Source organism: Plodia interpunctella, chromosome 10, assembly GCF_027563975.2.
Source record: "Plodia interpunctella isolate USDA-ARS_2022_Savannah chromosome 10, ilPloInte3.2, whole genome shotgun sequence".
NCBI lineage: Eukaryota > Metazoa > Arthropoda > Insecta > Lepidoptera > Pyralidae > Plodia > Plodia interpunctella.
This window is the reverse complement of record NC_071303.1, coordinates 6100617-6115329: the sequence shown is the minus strand read 5'-3', so window position 1 is coordinate 6115329 and position 14713 is coordinate 6100617. Positions and strand designations below refer to the sequence as shown.

Below are 14713 nucleotides of genomic sequence, written 5' to 3'. Positions count from 1 at the left end.
TGATTTTTAAAATCAGATTATATAAATCTTCATCCAGCATCACCAGCATTGATAAATTAATTTCCTTCCAGTATAAAAATACTTTTACTGAAGATTTATGGGCAGCATTGGAAGAGGCATCAAATAAGCCAGTGGGTGAAGTTATGTCTACATGGACCAAGCAAATGGGCTTTCCAATGGTGCAGGTAGGTTTATATGTATAAACAACAAATACAATCAAATCAACATAACCAAATTCCCATGCCAAATTTGTTACATACATCGCTGCTATTTTTGCCGCACAAAAGTTTATGTAATACAATGCAACTAAGATGTATAAATTTTGAAACAGTCATAACTATCAATTGTGTGTTTGTATTGGCATTGTTATTTTCCTAATATGGTAACAAAACATTGTGTTAGATTGTTGTCAAAACTGATGAGTGCAATGCTCTTATTTTGTTTAATGATTTATAAGTTTATACTATAAGTATGTGATGTTAATACAATAATGACAATATTCTACTTCATGTGGTTGTAATTCAAACAAGACTGATGTCACAAAATGCAAAACAAGTTTTTTTTTTTTTAAAATGAAAATGTTCTGTAAATTTTAAATCTTTACATATTTTTTATGTTACATGTTTTTAAAGATGTACTTAACTATTTTATTATGGTGGAGCATACCAAATCAAAAATATATTTTTCTATATAGGGTTCAAAACAACTGTTAAAAATAGTATGTCACATATAACTTTGTTTTACAGGTGACATCTGAACAAAAGGGTAGGGACAGAGTCCTAACTTTGACTCAACAGAAATTCTGTGCTGATGGATCCCAAGGCGATGACACTCTGTGGATGGTCCCAATCACTATCTCCACTCAGGAACAACCTTCAAAGGTAACCTGACATTGATAAAGTAATAGACACTCAACATTGAATGTATCATCTGTGATTGCCCTTATCATTGATATCAATTACCTACCATTGACCCACATTTTCATTTCCTGTTGATATCACTGATAAATGTTTTGCTTTTTGGCCTATTTGATTCGGAGGGAGGATTTTATTTATAACTTCTGTTTAGGTGTGTGCATGTATTATTGTGGAGTGAATGGATTTTATCTGTTAGTTATTGGATAATATAGGTAGTTATTCATAAATCATGGCTTTTCAGTGATATTTCTGACTGTCCCTGTCTTATATCTGCTCCCTCTTCATAGTCGTATTCCTTATGGCTGAGGGTCGTGGTCATTACGTGGAATGAAACATACAACTTTCTTGGCATTATTAATGGAGTGGTTTGCCATTGCCTTCTTCATTTCATACACAAGTTAATAAACAACCAGTGTGCAGGTTTCCTCACGATGTTTTCCTTCACCGGAAGCAAGTGGTTGTCGATGAAAACTACTATACATGAGTCAGATTGGTATACAAACTCATGTGGCACGAGTAGGATTCGAACCAGGGACCTTTCGATCCACAGGCGGGCGCCTATTAACCATTACACCACCACCGCTTCGTTCTTGCTATCTTCTTTATACCTGCTACTTGAATTAAAATGTATTATTTGTGTAACAGTTGCAACAAGGATTGACGAATGCTCTGTGTACAGATGAAGATTGTGTTTGTGGACTAATGAGTGCAGACTCTCAGAATCCTCTAGCTCCTCCTCCATTTCAAGTTCAAGTCAAATTGGTTACTAGCCTTTTTTATTTTTTCGTCATAAATGTTCTCATGCATCAATATTTCTGTTATGATCATCTACCCACCCTATATCTTCCATACTATAAAGAACAAGATTATACTCATCAGAAATTAAAAATCTTGCCTTAAATCTTATCAATAATTATCAATGGGCATATCTTAGTAGATTGTAGCTGCATATTCAACAGTATTTAGCTTCAAATGAAAGACTTTTTGAATTATTTTGTTTTTAGGTGGCTCTGTCAACAGTGTTGGAAAAAAGGACGCAAGAAGTTGTGTTGGAAAATGTGTCTGAAGAATCATGGGTGAAATTGAATCCAGGAACTGTAAGTAAAAATAAGACTATAGATAATAATAGTACATAATTTGCATGTCATTCACTAGCACCCACATAACATTATCAGTATGTTTCTGAGTTCACTATCGGAATGTCATTAAATGAACATATAAAGTATGAAATATTTGAGAAAAAAAAATGTGATGAGTAGAATAGGGAATATTATTGCGTTACATCGTACAAACAACGCACTCGGGCGCGTACAGCTACAGGCTTATAGCGTACAGCTGCAGCAGCTTAGCTAGCATAATATTGTGAGTTTGTGTTTCTATTTGAATATAATGTTACAAAATTTTGTATTGTTGATAGCAAACTCGATAGTTGTAGTTTCGATAATCTGTAGATGGAATGCGATCAAGTAAGGTCATCATTGCAAAATTGGCTTAAGATATTCAATATGAAGCTAATTATGTAATAATTAATTATAATTACTTATGGTTATGACTACAATATGGAATGTATGGTAAGCCCTAATGGCACTGATGGCCTGAACTTAATCACGTGTTTTTATACTAGACTAACTCGATCTGTATGGTTTTGATATATTTTGTACAGGTGGGGTATTACCGCACTCGCTACCCGCCGTCGATGCTGTCACAGCTGGTGACGGCGGTGCGCGACGGGTCACTGCCGCCGCTCGACCGCCTCGGCCTCCTCGACGACTGCTTCGCGCTAGTGCAGAGCGGACACACGCACACCGCAGAGGTGAGAGAGATGTTATATAAAACAAAATATTGACTAGCTAGCTTTTGCCCTCGGCTTCGCCCCCGTGAATTTTCCACGGGTACATTTATTTTTCCAGGGTAAAAGGTACCGTATGCCCTTCTCAATGGCAAATGGAAATCTCTAGTCTGTGCCTACCCTCATAGAAAATAGGCGTGATAACTTTCATGTAAAATATTGAATTAAATATTTGAGGTTACATTTACACCCTTAGCTGTTGGACCCCAAAATATTTATCACTATTGGGGGATGTGACTTGGTCTCATGCCTATGCCCTTAAAGTATCTCTGTGTAACGTACCTGAGCTTAATTTCTCGTACTATGAATATTACTAGAACACTAAAAAAATATTTTCTTTCCAGTCTTTAAAACTGATGGAAGCATTTACCAACGAAACAAACTTCACAGTGTGGTCATCAATATCTAATTGTTTATCGAAATTGAGTGTGCTATTCTCTCACACGGCTTTGGACAAACCTTTGAAGAATTACGGTCGCCAACTGTTTGCCAATGTCACCAGTCGGCTGGGATGGGATGCGGAAGAGAAAGAAAGCCACTTGGACACTCTTCTCAGGAGTTTAGTTCTCAACAAAATGATTAGTTTCGAAGATCCTGAGACAATCAAGGAGGCGAAGATTCGGTAATTATTTTTCCTTTGTTATCTATCTCTATACGCTTTGATCCCTCGACCTGTGTTGTTTTATCCTATAACTGGACAAGTACATTCGATGTACGAGGCGACTAAGGCTATATAGCTTTGGCTGCTGATAGGTATCAGTAACATACCCAAGGAGAGGTGAAATCACAGCTGAACCTTCAAAATGTTAATGTTTATTTTTTATGTGTCAAAGCCCTGAACTTTCGTGGTACTGATCCTATATTATTGACATTTCTCGTTAGTTTCGAGCGGCACAGCTCGGGCTCGTGCCCGCTGGCGGCGGACCTGCGCTCAGCGTGCTACCGCGCGGTGCTGCAGGACGCGGACGCAGCCACATTCGCGCGCTTCCTGCAGCTGTACCGCGCCGCTGACCTGCACGAGGAGAAGGACCGCATCAGCCGCGCGCTCGGCGCCGTCACTGACCCTAAGCTGCTCAACCAAGTGCTCAACTTCGCTATATCGGTAACACATTTTTCCTACCAAATACCATAAGAGCCAAGCAGGCGCCATTGCTACGTTGCGCTTCGTTTTGACGACGCAGCTCGATGAGATCCCTTTGTTTTGTTGGTTAAATCGAATATGAAGCAATTTATGATACTTAAAAAATCTCTATGACATACATATAATTGGTAACAAAAAAGTCATGTCGTTTTGAAATTATTGTTTTTTTTTTTCAGGACGAAGTGCGTTCACAAGACACAGTGTTTGTGATAGTATCAGTGGCAGTGAGTAGAAATGGTAGAGACTTGGCGTGGCAATTCTTCAAGGATCATTGGCAAGAATTTATGGACCGGTATCAGGTTAGTTAACTGAATTTTCCTGCATCCATTTATATGATCTTTTACCTCCCGCCAGTAGTGAAGAGTAAAATTTGTGAAGAAAATATTTTACATAATTTCCGATTGTCATTTGTTTCTTTTTTGTGTGTTTTTTTCCAGCATCCGATAAAATGTCAATATGAACTTTAGTTTGGTGTCACAGATTCGTACGGGCCGGTCATGTTAGGTTTTTTATTTTCAGGGTGGACACCTACTGGCGCGGCTGGTGAAATACACGACGGAGAACTTCGCTTCCGAAGTGGCGGCGCAGGAAGTAGAAGAGTTCTTCCGTTCACATCCGTCCCCCGGCACCGAGCGGTCGCTGCAGCAGGCGCTGGAGACCATCCGCCTCAACGCGGCCTGGCTGCGGCGCGACCTCGCCTCCACCACCGGCTACCTGCAGCCCTACCACTGACGGTACCAGCAGCTCTCTCCGCTCTAGCGATCGCTGCAGCAACTATTTAGAAATTAGACACAGGCACTTTTTCACGACAAATTTTAAATTATATTGCTCACTCGGTTAGAATAGAATCTGTCCTACCTACCCTGGGTAATGGCACGCGTAAAACAGCACTTCTCTGTTGTTCTGTGTCTGTTTTAACTTCTTTTTTTATTTATTTCCAGGACCAAATGGCACAAGACTGAAACTACAACGAAATCCACAGTTATGTTTCAATTGGAGAATTTACGGTACATAGAAATCTAGCTTTATTTATTTTCAATGACATATGTTAATGTAAATTTATGAGAGTTATTGTATTATAATTTACTTTATTTATGCCACTTTTGTGACACTATAAATATATGCATTTCGATTATGCATTTCTGAATAACAGAATGCGTACTTATGTAGTATGTATTTCATAGGTTCACTGTTACATTGCAGTGATTGATGCCTAGTATAAATTACAGAAGTAATCAAAGGGACGGCCATATACAGGAAGGGAGCAACATCTAATAGCTATTTGAACACTTTTCTTAAATTCCAGTGTTTATATTATGGTAACCGACAAAATGGCATTTCTTTTATAACTCTTATAGCCACTAGGTAATGTAAATGTGTAAAGATATTAATTTATGTTAAAATTATGTTACGAGTGATTGATTTCTCATTGGTGCTGTAATTTTGCTCTTACTTGGCTTCTATATAAAATTACTTTTTTTCTCTTTTGCTAACGTCATTACCAGTGTAGCGTCGTGCAATAGGTATTATTATTTGTTAAGGTTTAGTTAAAGTTGGATAGTAATTCTGGATATCGAAGTGAGTCAGTCAAAATTGTGATGTGTGTCGGCTATAATTTGAAGTTACCAACTTTAATAAGTTTCCCATTTATTGTGGTCGCTAATTTGTAAGACTGTGTTATCGCAATAAATCGTACAAAATTATTTTATATAGACTTTTATTTCAATACTAGTCGTTGATCCTGTTCTCTAGCTTATCTAAAAATCAAGCCTAGATATCATTATACTTCCTATCTCTATATATGTATACTTCCTCATGACCTGAATTACTAGGTTAATAAAATTTATCAAAACTTAGTGGCAGTTCTGCATAGGAAAAGAAGAGTGGGGAGAAAATAAATAAACAGCTATGTAAAACAGTACATCTATATTGCACTATAACATCTCACTTATATATTGTACAAAATGGGTGTCATGGAATTGGGGGCTATTATAGTACTATAGAACAAATCCACAAAAATACTTATGCAAATAATTTTTTATTACAACGGACACACAAAACTGAAAACTACATAACCCAAAAACGTTAAATGCTTTTTTAAACATTGACACAACACTAGTTTGTTGTTAGTTGACACAGCACACAATCGAAAAGTATGAGCTATATAAAAATATCAAGTTTTGTTTATACAAAATTCATATTAGTTTGCACTGAGTAAAGCAACTTATGAAGAACTGGATAGTCTCAAGTATATTGCTTGATAGTTGCAGAAGGCAGATTTCAATAATATTACTAAATTTGGTGTCCCATTTGTTCTAATATAAATTGAAAAAAAAACTTCCCTCTTTGTAAGATATAATTATATTTTCTATAGTACGAATAGGGAAAATATTTCCTCAGTTTGTCATGTTCCATAGAACAAATGGAATACGTTGCTTAGTTTTATTATCAATATGTAATACACTAATTATATTTTTGCCAAATATATATTTATGTACATTGATTACCTTACACTATCCATACTTCTGTTAATATAATATCTTCATTTATAAACTTTGGACTTGTATGCCAACTCATTAATATCAGATTTTATACCAACAAAATGCTTCTAACTATAAAGACATAAAAGTACGTGTTTTACTTCTATGATGTTATTTTAGAAATGATGTTTATATTATTTTACTTGTGATTAATGGATAGTTTTCACCTAATTTGAAGCTAAAGTAAGCCAAAGGTGATGATAGACTTTTTTACCTTGAAATAGTATTACGTGTAATTAAGTCAAATACATATTAAGTAAGTGAATAATAATCGATCATCTACTTAGGTAGAATATAGGTCCAAGTGTCTTTATTGCTCTGCCCAATTCAGAATAATTTTATTATATTTACACAATCTACAGTAGGTACTTATTACAACGCAGATCCCTTGTACTCAAATTAAATGATAACTTTGACTCAATAGTCAAAGTTATCATTTAATTCGAGCCTTTGAGTTGATCTGAGTTATCAAATACCAATGTATTTGACAAATAAAAGCTGCCATAGTTACAATGTGTGTTTTAGCTCATATAGACATATTCGTGATAAAGGTGATGCAATTATTTTAAAATTAAATTATTGTACGTGCTAAAATCAATGCCATCCTGCGATATTTATACAAGGCAAGTGCATTTCACTAAATATTTAATTTGATAGATGTTAAAAGCAGTCATTGTTGTAATACATCATTGTGTTATTTACTTGAAATAAAATATTTACAGTCATTACGCACCTTCTCAAAAATCGGACGGTATAGCACAAACATAAGCGAATTTGCTTAAATAAAATAGAATGACGAGATCCGTAGATACAATATAAAACTAAGTTCTGGATGTAAGGCAGAAACATGTCTTTTTTTTAGCTACTGTTTTGTACTAAAATTAACATGAGGCTGAGATTTATTAGAATGTGAAAATTGATTGTTGCAGGATTAAGAATTGACACAAAGTGGAAAAAGGGATATATGACAAAGTTGATAACAAAATGTTATTATAAATCAATAAAATGTATTAAAATGACTAGAAAACATAGAAAGTCTCAAAATGAGATCTTTTAAAATTAATATTATATTGTTTTTAGCATGTGTCTAAATCGGTAAATAAGATGCGTTCTCATGTGATGGCTGGTATCATTTAAGTCTTAAAACTAAAGTGATCGGACTAGACCAAGAAAAAAAAGATTTAAATCTAACACCTAATTATAGGACCAAAGTAATTACTTACACAATAATATCAATACCACTTACACAATGGATATCTATGTTATTAACAAACTAATTCGATACCTAATAACAGTTCTAGGTACTACTAACAAAATTCTTGAACTTCAAATTTATTTTACCATTTCATCCATCATACCGCATTCGGCAGAACCCATACTTGTCAATCCATGGAAGGCTAGTGTCTCAGAAGTAAGGACATTAATAGGGCTGACTGATGTTGATGATCGATTTATAAAACAAGATCTCTTGATAAATTACACACAATCCTGGGAGCTACATTGCACACTACAATACATTAGTATATGTATAATGCTCAAGCAAATAGTAATAAAACTGTAGTTAGATTTGATACTGTTTTATTAGTATTTGCTTGCGTATTATATATACACTGCTTGCTATACTTGCGCATTATAAATATACTAATGTAATGTACAATATGCCAATGTAATAGACTGCACAATTATAATCAAAATTGTCATTCGCAATCAGGCAATGAATTATTTCCTTAAAAACCATGACCGAGAGAATATGTGTTAATTTTTTTAAATAATTGTTCATTATTTTCATTACTACATAGTTAAGGGTGTGTAAATAGTTTATGGACAAACATTTTGAGCAATCCATGTCTTATAATACAAAATAATCAGTATAGATATTATAACCGAGAAAATACAAAACAATTAGAAAATAATAATGAATTCATAAAATCAATCAATACAAACAATCCATTGCAAAAACTAATACAAGACTAAACAAATACACATCAAATAGCTATAAATACAATGATGGCTACAAAAATGTTGAAATGTCAATTATAAGAAGAATTAACACCTATATCGCCGTCTAAACTAAATGTCAAAACCATATCGGATTCATACAGGTGGCCGTGTGAAGACAGTCGATCTTAAACCATTGAATGTTAAACCCTAAAATATGACGATACAAGTAATTATAAACAATAACAAAAGTAATATTCCAGTCTGTTTTATCTAGTTACTATGCAGACATTTTTTACGAGTAGTTAAAGTATTTGGAACTTCTCAAGTAATTTAACTAATAAGACATTATTCTCCCTTTTTCCATCTAGTTAAATTGTTGTTGCTCTTTATATCACACCCAGCCGATGCAGGAATCTCTGTATTCTCTCTGAACGATAATTCTTCACACAAACACCCTTTATGTAAAAAGTAATACATTATGGTCATATTTTAATATATTAATCATAAAAAACTATGCCATATTTCATTCAGATTGTAACATAACACAATCGCATCTACTTGAACATAAAGTTATGAACTAGTCAATAAAATCCAACTATTCTACTCCACAACCAAATACAACACCGAAGTACATAAGTATGTACATATTAAATATTTCAAAAAAGTTTACTTATTAAACACTCAAACATGTTCATAAGATGTAATAAATTATTAAGACACATTCAAACCATTGACACCGAAACAGGGGTCCTCAGTCAGATCATCAATCACCCAAAAGACCGAAGTTACGCACTTCCACTTTGTTCCTTTTTCTTTAATATTTGATTGCAAACAGACAACAGGAACAATACGGTCCAATAAAAGCTTTAGCATCATTCAAATAAGGTGCTATACATGTGTAGACGTCATTTATGAGTGTGCGTCTTATACCTACACCGTCATTGAATGACACTAGCATATTAAATAGAACATGATTCTGATTACTGTGGGACGCTATATATGTATATATATATATATAAATATATATATTTAATTTTATTGAGTGAAAATTATTTTACTGAGTGAAGTTGTCCAATTTACTACGAGGCAAGGATTGGACACATCATGAGCTAAGCTCCCTCGCATGTATTTAGCAATATCTTTTCAAATTTCACTTCTAGAACCAACGCTACCCGAGCTAATCTATACTAAATTAACATACTAAGTGACCATTGCCTAACCCCGTAATACAGATGCCATGGATTCATATTTTAGTTACATTACTGACTAGTATTACTTATTAGGAAACACCGCCCCTTTAAATAATTTATAACAATGTCCTGATAAAATTAAAAAATAATAATTAGTATAAAATAATGTCCTGTAGGAAATAGACGTGAGAGTTTGTTAAAAATAGAATTCATTCAGATTGAGCAAAGAAGTGCAAAAAGCACTCCTCTAAAAGAAATTATCTTAAACCTGTATAACTACGTACTCGTAGTATGCCTCAAAAATAAGTCATGCATCCCAAGGTTGGTATACCCAGAAGAATTCTGTGCTTACAATTTCACAGGGAAAAAATATGATTAACTAAAGGTTGACGGATCTCTTTTCATCCCGAATGTTATGAACTACAAAATTTAAGTATAGCATACAATGCGCGCCACGAGCCATGAAATGACAACGGCGCATGTACATGTATTGTGTATTAGTATAAGTATAATATAAGTGATGTTATGATAATCAATATTACCAGTCGGCGCATTGCTGAATGCGTATGATTGTGTTCGTTGATCTTTTATTGATTATCATAACGTCACTTAAAATACTACTTAGTCTACTACTTCACTACAGTACAATCAAGATAGCATTCAAATTTGTGAAGACTATGTACGTAGACGAATCAAGGTAAGGTACCTTGTTTTAATTGCGCTGCCGCCTCGAACATTACATATAATTGGTACCACTTTCTCGCTCAGTCTCATGAATCGTAGCGAGCATTTATCGCATAAGAAAATTTTCCTTACGGCGTTTATTCAATGATGACGCAGCGAGGCAGATGCTCGTGCAGGTAGTCGAAGAGCTCGGGCGACGCGCCCGGACAGTTGGTGAGCTCTAGTTCGCGCAGTTGCCTCAGCTGGATGAGGTTTGACAACCCGCCAGACGTCAGTAACGGACAACCTGAGTAAAAATATAAAAATTGTAATTGTATTGTTTTTGTCTAGTGTTAAGATTGTATGTTGGTTATCCTTGAAAATATATAAATAAAAATGCCCGTGACTGTTGTTAGTTTCAATCAATAAATAATTTAGGAGGTATCACATACCATAATATTAGTTTATTATTATTATTATTATTGAACGTCGATGGACACTTGTTAAGAATAGCAGGTGAAGATGTTTATCGGTCTGAACAATTTTAGCTAAGGCGCTATTTTCGTATATTTTAGTTTAGCTGTTCTATTATAATGCTGCATCTGTTGTTTCAGTTTTTAAAATGGAAGTATATCCTATGCCTAGGCTTAATAGCTATCCATAAAAAATCATCATAATCGGTTAAGTAGTTCCAGAGATGAGCATGTACAACAGATATACAAACATTATTTCACTATTTCTAAATTTTTATGAAAATATATCAAACATACAAGAACTTTTTTCCTGTTTTATTACATGTATTGAATTTATTGATATATTGGTCCACTCTGATGCACGTATATGTAGAGTGGGGCACTCACCGGCCAGAGACAAGAGCTGCAGGGACCGCATGCCGCACAGATGCTGGACCCCAAAGTCGCGCAGCTGAGAGCACCAGCGCATGAACAGCGCCTGCAGGGACTGCATGGTGCTGATATAGCCCACGCCGATGTCCGTTATGTGCACACATCTGGAAGTAAATAATTGCAAAGACTAAAGATTTCCACTTGTCACGATTGTGACAATTCTCATTAAAAATCTTAACATTTTGAAGATTAATAACCAGCCGCCAGCAGGTATAAGGTCAAGGCTGATCATATCCCTTAGTAAACTAAATGACCTGACCAGTGCAATGTATACTTTGAACTTTTTATTATATTTAAGGAAGTTTTGTCAATTGTATGTCACCTTCATAATGTCAAAATAGCACGTAGAAATGTAGATATTTAAAAGGATCAGACCTGTCGACAGTCAGCTCCTCGAGATGGTTGAGGTCGCAGGCGATGTACTCGAGCGCGTTGTCGGTGACGCGCGGACACCAGCTGAGGTCGAGACTGCGCAGGCGCGGCAGGTTCTCCGCCAGCAGCTCCACGCCCTCGTCCGTCACTTTGCTGCAGCCGCTCAACGATAATACTGTCAGGTTCGGCAACGAGTGCACTGTTGACAAGACATTGCTTTTTATCTATCATCCTTGCACAATATAAAAATAAGGCTTCCTGCCTAGCCTGTCACGTCTCTTTGACGCTTATCAATCATATCACATCTTCAAGAAATTGAAAAAGTAAATTTTTATGCCGCAATATTTATATTTTTACAGCATAGTTGGCAAACGAGCATGCTTGTTGCCAGATTGTAAGTAATCACCATAGTCCATGGACACCAGCAACCCAATAGGGGTCACTGATACGTCGCCGTTATCTAAAAATAATCTAAATGAATATAACATTAATTAATATACGAACCAATGTTAACGACGCCATGGTTGGTGAGCTCCCAACAACTGTGCAGCCTGAGCACGCTCAGTGAAGCGCTCTGCTTCGGGGAGAAGTAGCCGAGCGCAGCGTCTGTCACGTGGTATGCTTGGAGAGAGAACTCGTACAGTGATGGAAGCAACTGTGCTACGGCCCCTACCTGTAGCAATAGATTCTTGTGTAAATTTACTGTTATTTTGGTGTCCAAATAAAAGTCTATCTTTGGCTGCGTATATTATACCTGGAGAATACTTTAGCAAATATCACTGTTTTCTTAGCGTGTCGACTCTGCTAAATTTGTACCAATACGACGCCACTGATACGGCATAATCTGTGGCGTCATATAGGTCCTTCAGTGTGCAGGTGGTTATCACAGTTGTATGCCCAGTTAGTCATAGTAGCATAACACTTGCTTTATGACACAAGTACAACAATTGTACTTCTAAATATTATACGAAGATCAATAGATCTTCAGATACACAAACATAAAACCTTATGTTAACCTTACTTTACATAATATATCGATATTTATACTTACAGCCTCATCAGCAATGTTAATACAATCAGTAAGCGTGAGTGATACAATTCGTGGAGTTAGACATGCCCATAGACCAGCTTCTGTTATTTCATTGCATCCAGTTAACTCTAGTTCAAACAGAACCTAAAAATATATGTATTGTTAAAGAAGTAAGAAAAGAGAGAACATATGAATAAAGGTTAATAATACTTGGTAGAAACTTAGAACAAACCTGTAAATGATCTAAAATGGCTTCTAATCCTCTATCTGTTATGGTGCATCCTTTTAAGCTTATAGCGTGCACATGGTGAGTAGATAACGGGAACTGCCTTATAAATTCATTAATGTCATCATCGGATGCCGAAACTAAAATCACCCCTCGAATTCCTCTTCTCACTAAAGTATTATAAAATCTCTGCATACAACAATTGGTGGACGAACGTAGTTCGCGACAATCCAGCACAGCAACCAAACCGCTCCACCACCGCGGCGATGAGTACAGGACATCTCGCCATTTGGTGCACACTTGAGCGAGATTACGTCTTTCGCTCGCATTGAAGTAAAGAAAGAATTTCTCGAGAAACCTGTCGTCTAGAACAAACTGAGTCCAGACTAGAGGTCGGACTGTGGGCCGGCGACGGCGGGGCACGCGCGGCGCGGTGACGGCGGGCCCGCAGAGCGCGCTGGCCACGCGCTCCACGACGCCGGGCGAGCGCTTGCGGCCGCGCAGCCCCAGCCCCGTGATGCGGCGCGACAGCTCGGCCGACGCGCGCTCCACCACGCCCTGCGCCGACACGGACGACATCTTGACCTTCACGCGACGGATGGTGTCCGCGGGCCGCGTGCCCGAGCTCGCGCCCTCTGTATGCGAGCAACCCGCCACCGTGACACTACAATTATAAAAACACAATCAACTAAAAGTCCACCTAATATGATGAATTCACCATACATTTAAATATATTACTATTTATTATTATTGAAAAGCCTTAGCAATAACTTTTTCTATTAGAACCACATATTGCTGGTTTTTCTTTGTAATAAAAACAGCTCGATCATGTCATACAAACTGTGTGATATACCTATGTTAACTCTCATCTGCATTAATCTGAGTTTGCCAACAGTGTATTACAAACATAATAGGCCTAACACTAACCTTTTTATTATAAACAACTAGGTAAACAGAGAAGCAAGAACAAGTATTTATTTGTTTCTTGAATAATAACTAAAATAAATAAAATAAAATTAAAATTGTTAATTAATTGTCACATTAAACTATAAATTACCACTTAAAATATCATTTATTGATAGGGCAGCCTGAATAAAGGTTCACTGCACTATATCTCAAGTTTCCAAAATATGATTAAACTAGTATCCCATTCCAGTTTTGTTCAGGTAAAAACATAATAAATCACACTATCAATTAAAAAATACCACATGAAAATCCATGCAGTACTTGTTCAGTTTATTGTGAACAGACAGCAGTCTGTGATACAGGGGAGGACTTTGTTTCATAATATGTAGGGATAAGGATACCTATTATATCCATAATTTATACCCACAAAAAAAAAAGTTATTGAGCATAATTGTTATTTTGTAGCTAAAAATATTTTAAATTTATTCTGTTAGTTTTACTGTGCAATTCAGATTGCAGATTCAAATCTTTTAGTAGACACACATAATGTAGTCACTCATACCTAGGTTCCTGTTTCAAACAAGAAGATATTGGGGAAATATCAGAAGGGATTCTACTTACATTTATCATCCATGAGGGATGCTATGAGCTGACTTTGTGATACAGAGTGCAATTCCTATGTGCATCAAGCACATAGGAATATAGAGAATTACTCTAACCTCGCTAATATGCTCGTTACACGCTTTGTACATTCTCTTACACGGTATAATGAATATTCTTATTAAAATTGACCAGTACAAACCAAATATACAAAATAAAATAAAAATTGAGGCACAAAATCGATAAAATACAAACCTATATATAATTTGTCAGGTATAAAAACATATTGGTCACTACTTCATACATTGTGATACTATCAAAATCACAAATTATTCTGTAAAACACGCGGATAGGTTGTATTCAAGATAAAAACATGAAAAATAAAATTAAGTCCGAGCAAATTCTGCTAATTATATTAAACTACTAAATTAGA

The 14713-nt window shown here is 35.8% G+C and overlaps 2 protein-coding genes across 5 annotated transcripts in view; one reads left to right on the top strand and one right to left on the bottom strand.

The window, feature by feature from the left end:
- Psa (Puromycin sensitive aminopeptidase) overlaps positions 1–5615 on the top strand; it is a 7780-nt gene extending 2165 nt beyond the window's left edge. The window contains exons 4-12 of the mRNA XM_053750694.1: positions 72–185; positions 747–881; positions 1922–2014; positions 2581–2730; positions 3111–3388; positions 3649–3868; positions 4084–4206; positions 4427–4641; positions 4849–5615. Coding sequence (XP_053606669.1) covers positions 72–185; positions 747–881; positions 1922–2014; positions 2581–2730; positions 3111–3388; positions 3649–3868; positions 4084–4206; positions 4427–4639 — 1326 coding nt within the window. The 3' untranslated portion in view covers positions 4640–4641; positions 4849–5615. The remainder of the gene's footprint in view (positions 1–71; positions 186–746; positions 882–1921; positions 2015–2580; positions 2731–3110; positions 3389–3648; positions 3869–4083; positions 4207–4426; positions 4642–4848) is intronic.
- On the bottom strand, positions 4569–14713 carry LOC128673092 (uncharacterized protein). 4 transcript variants are annotated; one of them, XM_053750700.2, is made up of 8 exons: positions 14536–14713; positions 12781–13438; positions 12570–12692; positions 12023–12191; positions 11522–11717; positions 11102–11250; positions 10395–10548; positions 4569–4672 (listed from the first exon to the last, which is right to left on the bottom strand). In XM_053750700.2, exons 2-7 carry the CDS (start codon positions 13351–13353, stop codon positions 10400–10402), a joined length of 1359 nt encoding a protein of 452 aa, XP_053606675.1. In that variant the 5' UTR covers positions 13354–13438; positions 14536–14713; the 3' UTR covers positions 4569–4672; positions 10395–10399. The 4 variants fall into 4 exon arrangements, with proteins under 4 accessions (XP_053606675.1, XP_053606674.1, XP_053606673.1 ...); XM_053750699.2 differs by having other exon boundaries at positions 4585–4681; XM_053750698.2 differs by lacking the exon at positions 4569–4672 and having other exon boundaries at positions 5819–10548; positions 14536–14712.